General features: G+C 34.7%; 2 protein-coding genes across 2 annotated transcripts in view; one reads left to right on the forward strand and one right to left on the reverse strand.

Moving 5' to 3' along the window:
- The first annotated feature begins 1,129 nt into the window (after positions 1 to 1,129).
- Positions 1,130 to 20,909, forward strand: part of LOC137401962 (arrestin domain-containing protein 1-like) — a 35,728-nt gene continuing 15,948 nt past the window's right edge. Inside the window, exons 1-3 of the mRNA XM_068088433.1 lie at positions 1,130 to 1,200; positions 14,794 to 14,918; positions 15,888 to 16,016. Of these exons, the coding sequence (XP_067944534.1) occupies positions 14,804 to 14,918; positions 15,888 to 16,016 (244 nt within the window). The 5' untranslated portion in view covers positions 1,130 to 1,200; positions 14,794 to 14,803. The remainder of the gene's footprint in view (positions 1,201 to 14,793; positions 14,919 to 15,887; positions 16,017 to 20,909) is intronic.
- Positions 11,078 to 11,882, reverse strand: LOC137402323 (protein FAM200C-like). The gene is made up of 3 exons (XM_068088821.1): positions 11,676 to 11,882; positions 11,278 to 11,424; positions 11,078 to 11,167 (listed from the first exon to the last, which is right to left on the reverse strand). Exons 1-3 carry the CDS (start codon positions 11,880 to 11,882, stop codon positions 11,078 to 11,080), a joined length of 444 nt encoding a protein of 147 aa, XP_067944922.1.

A 20,909-nucleotide genomic window follows, 5' to 3' on the forward strand; every position in this document is an offset into this window, starting at 1 on the left:
TCGGTAAGGTTTGTTTGTTGTCAGTGTAAGAAAGAGTGAATGTAAATGAATATTTTGAATGCAATGCAGAGAAGGACAAAATTGTGGTCAATAATGAAAAGCATTGTCAAAGGTTAGCTAGGTTGGGTTTGTAAAACCTACATTAGTTACGGCTTTGCATAACATTCTGTGAAAATTACATAATTGTAAGTGAAAAGTGAGTAAAAAAAATCAGCTCAATATCAAAGTGTTTTTGATGGTCAGATGAGTGTGTGAGACCAGGTAATTAACAAATATATGTAACGGAATTTGAGTCAGAGCTGGTCATAAGCAGTATTTAAGTAGAAAGCCCAACAAATAAATGTCAAGCATGTGAAGTCACATCAGCGGTAAAGTTAGTTGTCACCGGTCATACAGTAGGTAATGTTGGGTTGGTAACTGGTTAGAGATGCAAATGCAGAAATTCCATGGTATTCTTTCATGTCTGGGTGAACTATGTTAGTAATAAGTCATAGTCATCAGTTAGTTCTCAAGCAAAGGTCCTAGGTACATCAAATACAATTAAAAAATTTTAATTCTGAAGAATTCATAAGTTAGAGTTGCTGCATTTCAGATAAGCTATGTACGCTAGCAGAAAACTTCATCTTTTTTGGAGTTTTCCACTCGTTCATGCAACTCATGCACTCGTTCAAAATACTATCAAAAGATTGTGCCTTAGGTAATGTGCAAATTAATACATTTAACTTCGAGTTTCAGTCTTCAAAATCGAAAGTGTAATTTGTCTAACTCTATGTAGTAAAGTATATCAAATATTAAAACCGTTGGAATTTTTAGAGCTTTAAGCATTAGCACTGTCATAAAAAGAAAGATTTTTTTAACTGTAAAAATCATCAAGCGCCTACAAAGACAATGTATTTATGCGCAACACTTAGTCAATACAATAAGAGTAGTAGTTCTACATGTTATTTGTTCATGATTAATCACTCTGTCACAGCTGTACCTTTCAGTAAACAGAACATAGGTATCTGACCAGTTTAAATCATGCATGAGGTGGGCTATAAAATTGCTATAAAATATGCTAAACCATATTTTATAGCAATGAGGTGAGCTATGCTTGCCATTCTGTAAGCTATGCACACTTGAGTAATCACAATATCTCATTCACTTCACGGATATACTTACTCTAACGCACACATCGCATTCACTCTTCTAGACTTAAAGGTAATTACTACAGCATCATTCTGTCCACTACACATTTTTATTCATTGTCTTTGTATGGGTACATAGTCAGTCTTGCTTTTATCTGAGAGTGTTTACTTTGTGAGCTTACTTTGCTTAGTCAAACTGTTGAGATGACTCACTTGTCTTTATATTACTTCGAAAAACTCAAATCGAACAAATTTTAAATAATTTTTAAACCTATAATAGTGGTTGCCAGGGCAGTAAAAATCAGTGGGTTTAAGTTATCAATAGTAATATGGTTTTTAGTTTTGTTATTATGGCTAATTTTGATTCTCTAAGCTTTATAAAATAATACAGAAGTTTGGGCCTTGCTGATTTTAATGGAAAAGACCAAGTTTAGACAGTTATGGTTTTTTAAATTAGGAGGCATACCAATCTGCAAAAATGATTTTTATTTAAAAATTTGCTCCATTTTAAAATCATCTTTTAAAATGTTATCGCAACTATTTTTTTTTAGTTTGAAAGCTGCTTTATTTTCAATGGTGCCCAGATGTAGCTATTGTGCTACATCAAGTTATAACAGTTGTTTCTTTACTTTGGAGCAAAAGTGCTCCTTTGAAATTTGGTAAAACTCTTGTTTTTACTATAAAAACATTTTTGAAAAAAAACACAGTTTTTGTTGTTTTAAAAGAATTGAAGTATTTTTAGTATTAAAAATCAACAAGTAGTTGACTTACATCAATTGGAAAAGTGTAACTCTATCATTTTGCTGTTAATTGAAAGTGTAGCATTGAAATGATTATTAGCCAAGTAGTGATGACGTTGGTATGATAGCAACCATATAATTTTACTAAAGTTGCAAAGAGCTGGCATACAATCGTTTGGGATGGTATTCTTGATGAATGAATAATTTCATTTAACCTCATGTAAGAAAAACTTCCTTGGCAAACCACTTTTGTGAAACAAAATATTAGCGTTCTACTTGGCTAGTTCTTTAATTATAAAACTAAAAGCTATTTAAAGACTGCAGCTGTAGTGTACAGATATCTACTCAAATGGAAACCCACATTATTTTTTGTGAATTTTATTTCAACTGAATTACAAATGTTTATTGTTGTTTTACGATTTCTTCCAGTTGAAACTTTATAGGAAAATTTTGGCAATAAATGCAGTATGGATAGTGTTTTTCTTTTGACAACTGGAATCAAGTCAAACAACCAGAACATAGCAGATTGACTATCCGGATTAGCTGGTCTGTCATGACAAGCGGGGCATGACCTGAGGCTACTGCAAACATTCAGGAGGTTGTAGTTTTACTTAGTTTGTTTTAACATAATTATGTGACTGATCAATAATTTATGCAAGTTAAATATGAAATGTGTTTCAAATGATTTTATAGTAAGAGTGTCTGGTACATTATCAAGCAGTTAAAGTAAAACATAGGTCTTAGGTCATAGGCCTGTTAACTATTTCAACAAAAAAACATAAAACTTGTTTTTTATTTATATGCTTTTATATACTGTTTAATTTTTACACTGAACATTCCACAGTTTCAAACAGGACAGTTGTTGAGCCTCAAGTTGTGAATTAAACAAATTCGATAGAAATTAACAAAGCGTTTAGATGTTGGAAGTAATTGGAGCACTAATGTTTAATGTTTTAATCAAAAACTATAATTGTGCAAAATTTAACATGGCTAATTGTTTAAATTTAAAATAAATGTAAACAAAATTTTCTGATTTATCAAATTAGCAAAAATGTTATTTATATTTTTATTTTAAACAAAAACTTTGATCTTTTTGTAAAGTTGCATTTCTTCTTTAAAAGCTTTCAACTACAGGAGACGGTTGCAAACTATCTGCATTATAAATTTATACAAATTTTCAAACAAAATTTACCTGAGCCTTGCCAATGATGATAGCATTTAGTTTTATCTAGGGTGAACTGAGAAGAGTAACCCATCATCTTGGGGCACACATTCAAAGTTTCCCTGCTTGCATACAAATGATTGTACATTAATGAGTCAGACAAAGTAGGCGCTTAGCCGAAAAATGATTAAAAGTATGTTGCACTGAATAGCCAGTTGTTTTCACAGCTACCATGGGAGTTATCAGATCCTAAGAAGTTTCCAAGATTTACAATTATTAAGCGCTTTAGGAATGAAATACAAATTTATTAGCTTTGTGGCTTTAGGCATACCAGAGCTATCATTTGTGGTGCTGGAACTAATTAATTATCATGACTTCTTTGCTAAAGCAACGCACACACAATTTTGCCCTCTGACCGGCGGAGGATGAATATAACACTAAGAATGAATGTAACAAAACTTTTCATGTCTCAAATTTGCATAGCCATTTAGTGATCATGAGCTAAGTGAATGCTGCACAGTAAGGTGCGCAACTTTTATAAGAACCAAATTGTTTATAGCGTTGAATGAAGATGTTCTCAATATCTAACCAAATCAAGCATAGATATGGCTGCCCTGTTTTTTATCTATTCTCAGCTGCATGCTGGCCAATCATAGTCATCAGATAATAATAAAAGACGAACCAGTGTCTTAAGGCAAAATTCTGCTCTCAAAGTTTTGTGAGAAAGTTATTAGGTGAGGGTTTTGTTCTCCAATACGATTTTGGGCTAGTAATCAGTGATATTATACGGATAATTATAGGTTTGGGCAAGAGGTTGTATATGATAGTGTTGTAATAAAAAACTTACTATCAATTCAATATATAATAGGAAGGTTCTAAATGTATATGAGTAAGCCATATGTGTACATAATTATAAGGCGTATAAGTGCAAGCTATATACATTTGTATATATATATATAAATTGTTTCCTCACCCCGGATACCCCGTATGGGTGGTAAATCCTGCTCTAACTCGGGTCTCCTACCAGAGACCTGGGAGTTTGAGCACTCGCCTCAAGATTTTAGCTGTTCCCAATAGCGCACTTTTCTGCAACTCACCTGAGTTGATTGCTGTTGGTATTTGGGCAAGCCACATTTTATGCGCCGGTGTTATTGCGCCCAGTGCCCCGATGACTACTGGGATTACAGTTGTTCTTACATTCCAGCATTTTTCAATTTCTTCTCCAAGAGGGAGATATTTCTCTACCTTTTCTTTTTCTTTGCTGGCTATATTGTAGTCATTGGGTACTGCTATATCTATTATAGTAGCCCTCTTGTTCTCCTTGTCTACCACCAAGATATATATATATATATATATTTCTCAAAGTTTGTCATAGTTGTATATGTCCAGCTATAGCTATTGAAATCTTGGAATAAAGAATCCGTGCCACAGAATATTTCATCTCGAACTCTCTCATCCACCAGTCCAACTGCCTTATTAACCAAGCCACACGAGCTTGATAGATTTATTAGGCGATATGTGTTGCTATATGGGAGCAAATATGCTAGCACTTTCGGTCACTCCGAAAAGTCATGACGTAACCTTATGAGAAGCCATAGCTCTTATTACTAAGCTCACTCAAATTATCCATTGACAATGTGCCAGGCTAATATCAAGTGCCATACAACTCTCATTACCTGTCATTGTTTATAAGTTGATTTTTTATACCCGGGCAACGCCGGGTAGCACGGCTAGCAGCATTTAAGTATAAGAAAAGCAATATTTTTTGTAGACTTCACAAGGCTTAAGATTGTTTGTTAAGCATATGTATATATCTCAAGAGTAGCTAAGTGAATCCAATCTGCACGGGATTATTGTTGTTGAGCCGTTCATGGTATGCTAGCAATTGTTCAAAGATTGTAAAGAACTTATGGGTTGATTGAGTACATTTAGTTATCGCACAGTTTATTATGGCTTCATCATTCTGTATTGTCTTAAAATTAGTCAATTTAAAATATTATCACAAGAACTGTTATAACACTTTATCAATTTTTTAATAGCAAGCTTTTTATGAATAAGAAACTTCTCAAAATTAGAAAACTGCAATCAAGCCTCAGCTAACATAGCGTGATAAAATGTGCCCACAACTGAAAATTTGTAATTTATCAGTCGGCCCAGTAAGCAAGGTGGACAGTCTAATTATGACAAGCTTTCTATAGTGATCAGACATGTGCTAGTGCCTGTTGTTAACGGTTGACTTGCAACAAAATCCGCGTTACCGTTATTTGGTATCAAAAGGTTTACCATGTCTTACTCTGCTGTGGTGTAGGTTCAAAATATGTGGAAATGTGATTATAAGCTTCTAAATGCTAAAAAATGAACAAATAACTCCAGCCATCACAAAACTGCTGAAGGTTAGAATCTTTTTATTTTGTGTAAATTATCTTTTTATTAATGTTTTAAGTATATTTGTGAAAATATTTCAGCGAATAAGGCTGCATAAAAGTGTAAACGCAAGCACAGCGTGTTCAACTACGTCCCATTTGAGCCATTTTTAAGAGAGATTCCAACCTACTGCGTTTTCGGGAAGGCTGTCATTTACTGTTCGATATTGAGCCTTTAAGGGCTTGTAATCACATTTCCACATATTTTTCACCTATAACACAGCAAAGTAAAACAAGGTAAACTTTCGGATACCAAATAATTGTAGTGTGAATTTTGTTGCAAGTCAACCTTTAAGTATTTATCAAGTATAATTTTCAAAAGGTTGTACTAGTTCTATTGAATTGGCAAGTATCAAGTCATTTATAATATTTATAGAATTAATTTAAACACTTAATAAATGTAATAGAAATTTATCACTAAAATTACTTGAATGAAAAAGTTATATTTGTTAATATTTTTTCTCCTTGAATTAATTTCAAAGTCTCTCATCTCGAATGTAATAATTTTCTTTAAGAATTGCAAGCTGCAGAAATGGGTACGCTGTCAAAATTTATTAAATTGGGCCAATTTTCTCACCTCAAATTAATGGAGTGATGAGTCTGTGCTTTGCTTCAGCTGATGTAGACCTGCTATAAATTTTTGTCTCATAATAAGAACATTTTGCACATATTCCTATCCATCGAGTAGACAAATAACTGATTTTAAGTTATAAGTACACCGAGAGTAAACTAAATTTATTTTTGTAGTCGATGATTGTACACGTTGCTAAGACATAGCTTAAGATAAAGTAGACAGGTTCTCAACTCCTTGCATATTTAGGCTAGATGTCATAACCTTGAACTAAATATTTTTAAAGTCACTACGATTAGGATTCTATTTATATCAGATATGCGCTTTCTCTGTGAACAAAACAGTTAGAAAGTATACAACTGTATCCTTCCCTGTGAACAAAACAATTGGAGAGTAAATAAAACCATTCGTTCTCGGTGAACAAAACAATCAGAAAGATATGTGTAGTGTGAGCACGTGACTGGATAGATCTGCCGAATTGAACATACAATGTACATGAAATGTTACCAATATGTAAATGAATCTATACTTTCTCTGCGGCAAACAGTTAGAAAGATGATTCAATGTAGTGCCTTTATACAATGTACAGTGCATCAAACTATGTAAGTGTATCTGTACTTTCCCTGTGCACAAAACAGTCGGAAAAGTAGACAGTGTGGTAAATAATGGTGCTCAGCTGTGAATATAATTTTTTTGTAAGAACGCGGCTGTGAAACTGCTCATAATTTATTGTGAACGCAAAACAGTCAGGAATGTTAATTTAATTCAAGTTTCTCCTGGACAAATATAAATCTGTCCTAAGAATTATTTAAAATACTAGTTAGTATTTTCATGCCTATAATCAATATATGATAGTCAACAAATCTTAATATAGGCTACAACTTAGTGCTGCGAATGTATAATGAAAGGTGTTATGAAATGTTTTACGAAAGGTGTAGGTGTTAGGGGAATACACACTTAGCTATGCGAAAGGTTGATGGCCGATAAGGCACCTCTACCAAAAATGTTATATGTGGTATTTAAAAAAGATACTCACTTGAACACCACACTAGCATCAGTGATTAGTAACTATGATGTCTTCCTTTACCCAAACTAGGCTTTTATGATTAATGTCTCAAAGCGAGCCACCTTGTTTTGTTATGGTTGTCAAGAGTTGAGACTTGCTATAGGACTTGACACAGATCTTTAGTGCAAGTCTAATTATGCTAGTTCTCAGATGAATAATGTAGCAGCAGAAATATTCTTTACTCTCATAAATCAAAACCTAATACATAAATAGTAAAATTCTAAATTAAAGCAAAGTAACAATAGGTAATAAAAGCTAAGTGATAAATTATATCCTTTCGCGAAAAGACTATATCTGCTCTTAAGCTCAGTCTTGTACTTCTACAAGGCGTCACTGTCAAAAAAGGATGAACTACTATAAGTGTTCTCTTTTATAGGCATTTGATTAGCCTGAGGGTAGATGTATAAGTGTTCAGGGTTGTGTCTTTAGGTTACTGAGGTTGGTCATTAAGGGAGCACTCTCTTTGGGTACGTCATCGGAAGATCGCTGTTTTAGTGGGGCGAATGTTGTAGTTAAGTAATATTGCTCCTGTTGGGACTTTTGTACATCAGGAAAATTCAATAAATTGATGAGATGATATATTCAAGCTATTTCGTCAATTTCTGGTGTTTGCTGGGAAAAAAATTGATTTCAGCTTCGCTTGGTGGTTTCTCTGATATGCGATTAGCTCATCTTCTGTGGTTGATTTTTCTCAATTTGGAGTTTCTAATTAGCTTGTTGCTGCTTTCTAATTATTGAACTTTGGATGCCTTCAGGAGTCTTGTTGCTGGTATGGCTTGCTATCTGTACATCCCATTGTGTGCATCATGTGTACATCTTCTGGGCTTAGTCCATTCTTTGTCGGTGTCCTGATATCTCCAAGCAAAGGCATAGTGTGTGTATATCCAGTGGTCTGACACTATTCCCAGTTGGTATCAAGTTTTAGTGAACTTCTATATATCAATATGTGGGAATAACAAAGATGACGATAGGCTATTTGCCAAAATCTCTTTCACAACGCATGCGATGTCGATACGATGCTTGTTCTCTCAGTTCAGCATTTTTTGTGTGAAAATCATAGCAAAGTAAGCAAAAGTAAAAATATATGCCAGCTCAAATCACGCAACTTTGAAGGTAATGCGACAAGTATGCAAAAGGCTGCTTTTGAGAACAGTGGTGATCAGGCTTTTTTCTCTCGCAAGATTTAGTCGAAAAAGTTCTAGTGAAGTCAGCTAAAAGTTATAGTAAAAACAAAACCGCAAATATTTAGGTGATACAATTTTAGACGGTTACAACACTTAAGTTTAGTTCAGTGAAATACCTGTTAAAACTTAGCTTTAAGTGTGTGTTTAGAAAGCTAAATACTTCTAAGTTAAATTCAAAGTTTATGTTATACATCTGTCTCGAAGGTAAGAACTCTTTACAGTACGTACTGCACATAGTATATTGTAGTGTTACACTTCGAAAAAACTCGTAGGAGGGGATGGAGACAACTTTTGCTTCTGGTATATCTGTGCGGAACCCAATGCTTTCTGTGTTGCCACCTGTTGAAAACATCAGGAAGGAGCAACAACCAACTCACTTAGGCTCTACTGAAAACCAACAGAGTGTGCTGGATTCAATGCTTTTTGTGATATAACCTGCTGAAGCCAACATGAAGGAGCTGAAACTGCCTCATTTGTGCTCTGTTGAAACCAACAGAGTTAGATGAACCTAGCGCTTCTTGTGATATAATCTACTGAACCCAACAGGACAGAGCTGAAACCAACTCACTTGTGCTCTGCTGAAACCAGCAATGTGCTGAACCTAATGCTTCCTGCAATACGGGCTGCTGAAACCAAATGGTAATAGGTGAAACCAGCTCACTCGTGCTCTGCTAAAACCAACAGAGTGCGCTGAACCCACTTATTCCTTCGATACCACCTGCTGAGCCCAACAGGAGGTAATTCAACTACTGAAAGAACAGTAACTCTTTGGTTATCTAATTATTGTTGCAATCTTGTCCAAGCTTAGTGCTAGTCATTTAATAAGCATCAGAAATAATATTTCTCCATTGAAAAAAAACAATTTATTATAGTAATAACATCAATTGTCGTTTTCAAGAGCAAAACGCAAAGCTGACTTGCCTAAAAATTGCAGCTGTATTTATATTACATAAGCGGATGACCTAGAGATTAACAAGTAATGTTCAAACTGACCAATCACATTGCTTTGCTGACTACTGACTTAGTAAAATTGTCACATTCGTAGCGATAAAAAATCTATTGACTGAAACCTAGCCATTTCAGTACAACAAACTAGGTAATAACAAAAAGCTCATAAAATTTCACTTATGTTCTGTAGGGAACAGTACTCTTGGGAAACAACAAGACACATCTTGACATCGAAAAAGACTAAATACAAAATGTTATCTCGAGAGAACCTCAAAGAAAACAGCAAAGTGCTACTTAAATGACTTTAACAGCTAGAACCTAATTAAGCAGATAGAGCAGATACTTAGGCTAATCTGACAAGCAATCATTAACAGAAATTAATTCTTCGAACATGTGAACAGCTAAAATAAAATTCTCAAAGATTGTTCATTGTACACAAATTTTTATAAATCGGGATAAGTGGGGTCTATCATCTTTTCTACGTCAACCTCTGTCCCACAAGTCTTCTCTCTATAATATATTGGCTTGATCGCCTCATCTTTTTGCCAGTCTAATAGAAAGTGATGCCCATGGAGTTGCTCTTCCTTGGTCTTTCTCATGGCCATCACTCATTTCATAGAGTTCACTCGGTAAAATAGCATTCGCAATTTTTGTTAGGTTTGCTACAATCTTATTCAGGCTCATAATCATTAAATACACTGAAGTTACAGTAGGTAACTATAGCTAATAAGATTAACATAATATTTTGTTACTAGTTTTTAATATGCACAGTACATACAATATGTAATATTTCAATGTTTTTTATTAGGGTGTGTTTGCATTAGATAATCACTGTGGGTTTCTATACCCTTCTATATGACATTTTCGCTTACAATGCCAACCCGTATTGAATTATTGGCCGGTGCACTGCATTTGTATTTAATTAGCTAACTGGCTATGTTAGCTGGCTATCAAACATTGTATAGAATTACAGCCGTGGTTCTTAATCTTTTTTGGAGCTACAGAACCCTACTAGTTTTATATGTGAATTCACCGAATCCTACTTATTTTCTCCCACCTTTATCCGTCCTGGTCACCGGGGCAGCACTCCATAGATCCGCCGCTCAATTCAAAATGCGGCCCAACCCTACTTTAGTGTAAAATAAAAACAAAATTTTTCAAATTCAAGACATCCTGTTTTTCTACTGGTGCACAAAATGAACCATGCGTGAACACCACCTTGTTCAAAGAACAAAACCACCATAGTGTATGAATTCACAACAAATTCCATACAGGTCAGCAAATCAGTGTGACTTCTGTTGTTGCCTTTGATAGTCGAGTTTAGATATGCCTGGCTTCACCTTGGCAAGTGCCAATCTCATGTCATGTTCACAACAAGGTTTGTTCCTTTTCTTCGTTTTTTGTCCAGCATCCTCGAAATGGTTGCTCGCAAAAGTATGTTGTAACAAATGGTATAAAAAACTCTAAGGCTTTCTTGGCAATAACTGGATACCTTTTCTATTTGTCAACATCCCGGAGAGCATTGTTGTTCTAAAGAGTTGCTGCTGAACTTCGATCTGCTGAAATTCAATGATTTTTTTGAGGTATTCATCATTGACTTCTGCTGTCTCAATGGCAAACGTGAATGGTTGTATCACCCATGCTGGATATGACTTTCGTGTAAGGAAGTATTTGTTGAGAGACTTTGCAAGCTTATCTAAGGGTGTGGCAATTGCTTGCTCTAGTTCCATAGGTACAGAAATGTCAACAGTTCCAGACACATCTTCGATCTTACACAGTTGTCTAGAAAAGGAAAGTTTGCAAAGATTTTGTTCTCTATTCGTCGTTTCCATAACGGTAGCTTTTTGGAAAAACCTTCAGGTTTTTTCTGCTTTTATGATTATGACTCCAGCACCCTGCATTTGCTGATTAAGGTGATTAAGAGCTGCAAATAGATCAGCCTTAAACTGTAAAATGAGAAGGAACTCAGGATTTTTGAAGCAATATGCATGGCAATGTTGGTGCTCGTACAAAAAATGGCTATTTCCATAAGCAGGGTAAAAACACGATTCAGCACCTGTTCACGGGATAACCACGGAACATTAGAATGGTAGAGAAGCATCTCGAATTCAGCACCCATTTCTTTGCACAGCTCACTAAGGCTGCGGTGCCTGAGAAAACTAGTTCGTACGTAGTTCACAAGGTTTTTGTTTCCAGCACATGCCTGTGCAGAATACAATGCATAACAATGATCTGTGGTGCTTCGGCTTTTACTAGCGCACAAAAACCAGATTTTTTCCCAATCACGACTGGATCTCTATCCGTACCAACTGCAGAAACCATATCCCACGAAAGATTATTTTCTCTGAAAAAGTAATTCACAATTATTTTCACATCGGCTGCCTTAGTTGTTGTTGTAAGAGGCTTACAAAATAAAAACTCCTTTTTTATTATGTCGTTTTTCTAATAGCGCACAAAAACGGCAAGCTGGCTTGGATTAGCAAGGTCTGTGGTTTCGCCGAGTTGAAGGCTGAACTTTGCTGGGCTTGAAATCAGATCTGCGACTACTTGAGCCAAGATATCTTTACTCATGTCCTCTATTCTGTTGCTGTTGGTAACATTTGAAAGAGGAATATGTGATAATTTAACTTCGGTTGCTGCTCCGAGTATCACACTTGCCATATTTAACACTGCTGGTTTTACAAGTGTTTCACCAATGGTGTGTGGCTCAAGTACGCAACTTTGTACAATGCTGTGAGGATCGGTTTGTTAATGGGTACGAATTCAGGAGCAGGCAGAGTAGCCTTTTCATCAAATCTGGCTCTCTTCAGCTTGAATTCACCAAACGTTGTGTTCTTGAATTCCCCATCTCCATGCTGTTTCACGAAATGTTCCTTTAGTTTTGCCGGTGCGAGGCTTGAGTTGCTCATATTACCAGTGCAAATCATGCAGACAGGGCGCTGATTCCCATCCTGTTTTGTAATACATGCACATAAGAATCGATTATGTCATATTCATCCAACCACTTTCTTTTTTGCTCGACATAGTTAGTATGGACCAAAATATTAAAAAATTAATTGCACAAAATGCATTTTTATTGTACTACGATGGCAGTCACACGTTGACCATTCCTGAGTGTACTAAATTCCTTGCTGAATGGTTAACCCTTTCACTACCGTAAACAAATTTATGCGTTTTCTATGGTCGACTGCGTATAGACACATATTTGCGACTTTCCCAGCAATTGCGTAGTAACTTATATTATTATTCCTTGACAACATAACCAATGATCTTTAGAACTTTTATGGTATTGACCGCGCTGTCCGAAGATTTATCTATATAATTAGCCAAAAATAACAAAGCAACTTTAAGTTTTTGTTTGGGAATTTCCAACTTGAAAATTAACATATTTTGGTGAAAGTTTTGTAAGTACCTCCCGAGTTAGGAAACAGATAATTACTTATGTTGATGACATTATAGCCATTCAGATTCAAAATTTTGTAATTACACAGATCAATAAAGTAGCAGCACTGACTCTGATAGTGATGAAAGTAATAGTTTTGCAAGAGTAAAGAACATTGTAGAAGATCGTTTTTAGTTCCGTAACGATCATAGCTTCACATAGCTTTAGCAATGCACAAAGTATAAATACACTGAATTTTTGGCATAGCAATACTTGTTAATATGATAGCAGAATAAAATATATAACAAAAGTGTTCTAGATAGAGTTTGAAGTTGAAAAAATTGTATACATATCATTAAGCAAAATTGGCAATCTTTGGTAGAATGGCTGGCAGTAGGCTAATAACTAAATTTGTACATGGATGGGGGTAAAGAGTTGAACAATGTAATGTGATCATCTGCAGTCAGGGATGGCCAAGTGGGGCATGGCGTATTGACATGAGTCGGTGTGTCAAAACCTCCATGGCAGAGGCTCCACCGAACCCCTGAGTTCGACTCACCAAACCCCTAAGGTTCAATCGAACCCAGGTTAAGAACCACTGAATTATAAAAATGGCGATGTGGAAATTTTGAAGCAAGTGATGTATGGAAATCTCAGCAAAACAAAATACCAGAAAAAGAGAGAATCTGAACAATTTACACGATTTGCCTAATTGTCAAAACATCTACTATATTACGTAAATTCACCAAGAGAAACCACCTTACTCAGCAAATTAGATAACCTCAAAAAAGACACTCAGAAGATACAAGCAAAGACAAATTAGAAAGATGTACCACCTAGCAAACTCCAGAACCGCTAATGATACATTGGAAACGAACAAAATGATTACACATATACATACTGGCATCTTTCTTTCTGCTTTCTGCAATTGGCATGCCATCATCGAGGTTCCCTTGGCGTTGGACCTAGGCATGTACAGCCAAGACTACAGAACCATGTTCTTGGAAAACGCATAAAAAGAGCACCCCTACAGCCTCTGTTTTTAGTAAGCTAAGCAGACATCACACCCAATCTTGAGAGACTGTTCGTAAACACAGAGGGATGGCAGAACACAATCCATATATAGAAATCTTTTTGTCTGTCCGTCTGTGCTTTTGCATGTCCAGCTATAGCTATAGCAATAAAGTTCCAAGAATGAGAAGTTTACTGTGAACTGGATTTGAACTCATAACCTCTAGTTCTGCGGACATCCAATTATCAAATACACTACACTCTCCAACTTGCTGCACTATGAAATAAATTTGGCACATACTTGGAATATATAATAATCTTTTATAGCTTTACGTTAAACGCTGCAGCTTGCTGCTTGTGTAAAGCCAAATGAGAAGAAAAACTCATGAAGCCCTGCTAGAAGAAAAATGCATGCCCATAAGTGATGAAAAACGCCTAAACTCATATAGCTAACAAGACTATTGCGATCATTTTAGATCTGTAGTAGGCGCTGCAGCCGATACGGTATGAATTATACAGAAAAAAACACAGTAAGCATAAATAGCACAGTACACAGAAATAAACGAACACTTTGATTTAGACATAAAAATGGTAAATGTTGATGTTGCACATGTTAATTAATAGTAAATTTTCTATACAACAACTTTTTTATTAGCTGTGAAGCGCCGCTCATTCATCTAGTACACTCATATATGTGTAGAGTTCCATAGCATTCTCACAATTGCCAATTAGGCTCTTACTAGAGAAGTTATTTTTTTATTTGATCAAGTAAAAATTTGTGTTACATTAATGTGCAGTTTTTTAATTTAGAATTGCTATTTTGTTGTTGTTTGTTTGTTATATACTTCTATTATGTTTGTTAGTTTTTTTTTATAAAAGTATTGCCTGGTTGAATAGCAATTCTTTTATTCATTTTTGTGTTTTCAACTTTTAAATGAATATATTTTACCCCGCGAAGTTCTGAAAGCTGAAACCCGAAGTAGAAACGGCATATCGATGGGCCTTTGACACCAATAATCGGTCCATATGTCAAATATTTCATTTTTTGAAATTATTTGTAGAAAATTCACAACAAAACAATTATTTGGCATGTTATATGATTTCTGAACAAATCAAGTTTTGCTTGTTTTTTAATCCTATAAAATATTCATTTTAAAATGACAAAAAATTTATTTGCAGATTGCCCACAATGGGAAAAGTAGAAGTATTTTGTTTGACGATCAATACTGGTTCTGCCACCATTCCACCCACTAATCCTGGAGGTCTGTGTGTCTCTGGTGGCATTGTAATCAAGCTGAAGAAACGTATGTATACTGCACACTTGTTAAGCTGCATTTGCATGCACTTTTTCCAAATTGTGTTGAGACGAATATGTAATTGATAAAACCTCACATAGATTTGCTACAATTAAAATTAACTTACGCAGAAATTTAGTAGATTTTGTCTCAAATTATTAATATTTTCTATCATTTACGATTGTCTTTGATTTTTTAATTTGAGCTGACTGCCAGGGCGTTTCAGATTAAAATCAATAAAGCTTGATCACGGTTAAATTGCTTGAAAGGAAAATCTACCAAAATCACATCACTAGTTACTCAGCAGTCTATCTCTCTGTTGAAAGTGGTATCAGCTATTGCTTTCAAATTACAGCTTTACACTTTTTTATTCTGTCCCTCTTTTTGAAACTCTAGACATGTAATCACACTTTAGCTTGAATCAGAGTTTTAACCGGGATCAAGTTTTGTCAATATTTATCTTTAACAGTTAGATCACCTAAAACATCCTATAAAATAGGATGTATTCATTCTTGAAAAACAATAGTACATGATAGATAAATACTGATACTCTCTGACAAAATCTATTAAAATTTAATTTTAAGCAACAGCTCTCTGAGCATCTCTGAAATACGAACTCTCATTTTTCTTTTGAAGTTTTTTCATTGTAATGATAAATGCTAAATAGCTATTTCTGTGCAGTGCATTTTTAATTTACATCCAGTCATTCGAGTCATCTCTGATCAGCTATCACAACAAGATAATAATTGTAAAATCTGAAAACTAAAATAATAATATTATTTTCATAACCAACATATTATGTTGGTTATGAAAATAATTATGTTAAGTTTACCAGATAATTATTTGAGCTTTTCATGTCTTGCTGGTCGATCAAGATTTCACCGGAATCTTCTAGTGCTCAGATGTTCAAGTTGAAGTTTTAGAATCATCTTTGAATCGTCTTCTAAATTCATGAAGTATTTTTGCTTTTCCTTTCAGCTGTACAGGTTAGATACCTAGAGGTTCAGCTGAAGGGAGTATCTAAATGCCAATGGAGCAATGATGATGACAGTTTTGTTTCTACTGATGTTCTTATCGACCTTAAGCAGGAACTCATCAGATCTGACGGTAAAGGCAGCTTTATTTTTTGCACTTTTAAATTTGACTTGTTTGGTCAAATTTTGTGACCATAGGAAAGTTTTCTTTGTAAATGGTTTCCTATTTGTTATTGATTTTTAATAAGCGAGTCATAAAATCTGATTTGTCTTCAAATCAAGCTGGTGCATTATCAATAGTAGGTTAGACTTTTAGTCTATCGCAAAGTGCAACCCAACATAAGCAAAAGGCTACAGCCAATCAAGTAGCTTCTTGGATCATCTATTCTATTATGTCTTCAGGATCTCTCACTTGTCTCAGACCTTTGATTTTCCTTTGTTTTTTTGTGTGGGTGTGAGACATAAATTTCCTCTCAGACAAAGCGGTTGTCTCTTTAGTTGAACCAGAGGCTATCATGATTGAAGTTTTGCTACTAAAATTGAAAAGTTCATCAGAATATTTGAGCAAGCATTACATGTGTTATGATGACTGGGCTTATTTAGCATCCTGTCTGTGGTCTATAGATGTATTCTTGTTGTGAACTTTTACATGCTTAGTATCCAGATAATGTTCATGTTAGCTCTTCATGTTCATTATTTAAATAAGTTACAGTTTGATCTTCACTGGGTTAGTATCCCAATAATGTTCCAATAAGCTTTTCACACACCTATCATTCAGATAAAAACAGTTCAGTATTCAGATAATCAACTGAGACAGCTATATTCACTTGCTTTATAGCCAAATAGTTTATTATGACAATCATTTACCCAAACAGTTTGTGTTCAGATAATGAAGTAAGGCGCTTAAATCTCCATTTGTTGTATGCAGTTAGTCGACTGAAATGATGATGTTTTGCAACTTCAATCCATGTTCAGTTATAGTCACTGTTTTAGTGTCTCAACATGCAGAGTAATTGTGTCTATATGGTGTGATTTTGGCATGATAATACCTTCTTTGTCGCACATGCTGCTACAACTGATGCTGCCATATTATTTCTTACAGAAATCCTAACAGCACTAGACATTATTTTTTTGTTCAATTTTTAAGTTTGTAGATTTTTCAGTTGAGCAATGTTTGATGAGTTTGCTTGCTCAGTTTTGACAACAAAGAACACCTAGTAGTAGTGATGAAGTGATGAAGAATAGTAATAGTAATGATAATAGTAATGGTAATAGTAGTTATTGTTCTAATAGTGATGAAGAACAGATGGAGAGCTAATGCGAACCTGTATGCATGGCAAATACTTTTTGAATGAAATAAAGTGATAAGGACAGGATTTTTGAGATAAATAGGCATGTAGAGCTTACTTCTTCAGTTCCACCTTAATGTGTAAATTATTAATATATAATATATTATACATGTATGATAAAATATATAATAATATTCTAAATATATAATTAATAACAGATGTACTGACAGATGTGATGACAGATGTGACGACAGATGTGCTGACAGATGTACTGACAGATGTGATGACAGATGTACTGACAGATGTACTGACAGATGTGATGACAGACGTGATGACAGATGTCATGACAGATGTAATGACATATGTGATAATCGATTTACTGACATTTATGAAGACAGATATGAAGACAGCTATGATGACAGATGTAATAACAGATGTGATGACAGTTGTGATGACAGATGTAATGACATATGTGATGACAGATATGATGACAGATATGATAACATATGTGATGACAGATGTGATGACAGATGTAATGTCATATGTGATGACAGATGTAATGGCAGATGTGCTGACAGATGTAATGACATATGTAATAACCGATTTACTGACAGATATGAAGACAGATATGAAGACAGATGCAATGACAGATGTAATGACATATGTGATGACACATGTGATGACAGATGGAATGACAGATGCGATGACAGATGTGTTGACAGATGTGATGACATTTGTAGTGACAGATGTGGTGATAGAGGTTGTTCATTGTAATGCAGTTTCATATGAAAGTTTTTTTTTGGAAAAACTTTAGATTAGTATGAACAAACTGCAGTGGTTTAAATTAGCTTTGATATTTCATCTGTCAACTTATGGATCAGCCGTGGTACGGTGTTTAGAATGCTGTACTGCCTAGCAGTAGGTCAGAGGTTTGAAACCTGCTACAAGATGTCAGGAGGGGCATCTGGTATTAAATTTTTCATGCGCTAAGGGAAACAACTCAAAGATGGTAAAATCCAACTCAATCAACAGGAAACCATATCAGTACCATGACATGAGTGATTTGCCTACAACTACAGCCGAATCCAAGGATATGGCGTTAGTCTGTTCTGGGGTTGGGATTGAAAGGTGAAATACTTGATATTCTTTTTTGGAAGCTTCTGGCAACTCTTCAAAATCTTTACTATAATAAAAGCTCTGTCCATCTATATGGACACAGCCTTTTTCCTAGCAGTGTTAGGAAAAAAAATTGCATCACTCAGGAATTAAACCCAGATTTTTTATTCCCAACCAAGCAAACTGTCATCGGTGCCACTCTTTTCTACATCAAAAAAAAATTGTGCACATATTTATTACACATGGCTGTCTCTCACGGGCACTACTCATCGATTTAATAAAATTAAGACCAATAAAAGGCTAAAACATCAGCTATGATTTGATGTCAGTTTTGTATTTATAGAGTAAACCTGTCCAGAGATATATGCGTTTGAATGAGGCCTCCTTTAAAAAGCTCAGATTCCAGCGGGTGCTTTATTCTTGACGTAGCATGTGATACATCTAAAAAGAGATCACAAGGCATAAATATAAGATCTCTTCTTTAGCCAATCATCAGCATGAATTTTTTATTTAGGTTATAATAAATGTTATCTCTCGTAAAATGCGTTGTCTATGAACTCGAAGTTAAGGATTTGACTCTATTATTAGATCGCTTCGACATCGATATTTACTAAATCAATTAACATCGCTACTTCAATGAATCACTCAATTGACACATTTTATTTGACAAACAACATAATTTTAAAAATGCTCAGTTCCTGCGAAGGTGACTCTGAGTTTTCTGAGCATCAGGTGGTTAAAGTTTAGGGCAGACAGCTTATAGTTAGAGCTGACAGGCGTCAGCATCGTTATGCTGCAGAGGAAGATAGGAAAATGGAGGTAATTTATCTTTTACTTTGAGTCTCCTATAGATATACAATACTGTTGTGTTTACATTCAGATTATATTTTCCTGTTTGAGACTATAATGTAATTTCCAGTGCACAAGTGCAAGATACGGATGCACGGTGAGTTTTTGGCGGCTTCTTTTTAATCCATAGCATCTAGCAATACAATGGCTTAGATTGATGAATATACTAAAGGTAATAATGTTAGTACTCATTAATTATACATGTACTAATTAATAGAATTATAACTTATTGCTATCACCAATCATAGTTTTATAATTTTTTTATCGTTTCTCCTATATAGCTATAATTTTTGCTTCAAACTTCCTTAGGCAGTTTTATCTAGTAAATTAGATTTATGATTAGACTTTAGAGTTTAGATGTTCCATTCTCACTTGTACAAAGTGAGAAAAATCGATTGATCAATGCTCATCTTTGACTCCCAGAATCAAAGCTTTGAATCGTTGGCTTGGCGTACTTATGCTGTTGTTAAACGTTTATTCATTTTTAAAATTACACTCGCAGTCTATCTAACTCCCAATTTGAAAGCTTTTAGTAGATACGTGCTAGAACGACAACTCTATGAATGACATATATTTATTGCAATTTTTTTATTGGTTATAGGAAGTTTATGTGGCCGCACCAGCGAAGCAGCTTTGTCAGAGTGGAAACTGCCATAAATGGAAAAGAGAGACTTCAATGTGTGCTGCATAAACCATGATGTTTTGTTTGAGTTTGCTGCAGCAGATTAATCTGTCTTATTGTATCAGCTAAAACTATGTGAGGGGGCCACGACTTAGATAGATATTTTTTATAAAAGCTTTATGCTGAGACGAAATTTTTTTTGGCTTGTATAAATTATATAATAAAATAATATTGTTGAAGATAATGCAAAACATGATTTGCAGAACATCAAATACATTATAGCTCCATTGACACCTGTGCTGAAATATTGTCTGATAGATGGATTTATGAAGTGTAATCAGAGCTGTATAATTGACAGGTACTTTTGCATAGCTTGACCATTTGTTTAGTACTTGAATCAACTAATCAAATGGGACCAGTGAATTTTTTTCTACAAATTGACACCAATATTGACTTAATAAAATTGACTATACAATGTACATGACTTTTTGGGAATGCAGTTGGTTTTGCCACATAATCTTTTCAAAGACACAGCATGCTTACTTTGCTTAGTAACTAGTTTCCTGTGTGGATAGCGACGGAACTGCGCCAAAACAAATACCTTATTCTACTTAGTTTGCTTGACATAATTACCGTAGGCCATTAGAATTGGTAGTCAGTACTAAAATGTGTACGCAGCATTTAAAAGAAGCTAATATGACAAGTTTTTGATTTCCCTTATTTGAGGGGTTTGAGACATTCATAATAATGTATTTTTAGCTGGATTTAAAATTTTATTCTAGCCAACATAAGCAAATACAAAATAAAATATATGCCAATAGATTCGCATAGGACTAGACTTGTATCGCACTAGCCCATAGATACAGGTTGTATCACACGTTACATCTTTTTGGGCCAGTCTGGACATGTTTTTTTGGCCTGAGCGCTTTTACCGTGATCAATTTCTTTCTATTTTAATCTTCAAATATCTTGACAATGAGATCGCCTAACACAACACACAACATATCAACTGATAGACAAACAAACATTCTTTCTTTTAAAATCAACTCAAATTTGATGCAACCACATATTTAACTGGTTTCAGTCATACTTTATCGAGGCGAGACTAATGATGCGCTTGCCTTTATTAAATTACTGTATTTTTTTCGTT

Source organism: Watersipora subatra, chromosome 8 (assembly GCF_963576615.1).
Source record: "Watersipora subatra chromosome 8, tzWatSuba1.1, whole genome shotgun sequence".
Taxonomy (NCBI): Eukaryota; Metazoa; Bryozoa; class Gymnolaemata; order Cheilostomatida; family Watersiporidae; genus Watersipora; species Watersipora subatra.

What these genes read in the sequence shown, in the direction of transcription:
- LOC137402323 (XM_068088821.1), bottom strand. Translation starts at nt 11,882, where the DNA reads ATGGCAAGTGTGATACTCGGAGCAGCAACCGAAGTTAAATTATCACAT. An exon ending in CAAGCCAGCTTGCCGTTTTT is followed by an intron (nt 11,425 to 11,675) that starts GTGCGCTATTAG and finishes TATTCTGCACAG; the next exon opens with GCATGTGCTGGAAACAAAAA. An exon ending in CGTGGTTATCCCGTGAACAG is followed by an intron (nt 11,168 to 11,277) that starts GTGCTGAATCGT and finishes CTCATTTTACAG; the next exon opens with TTTAAGGCTGATCTATTTGC.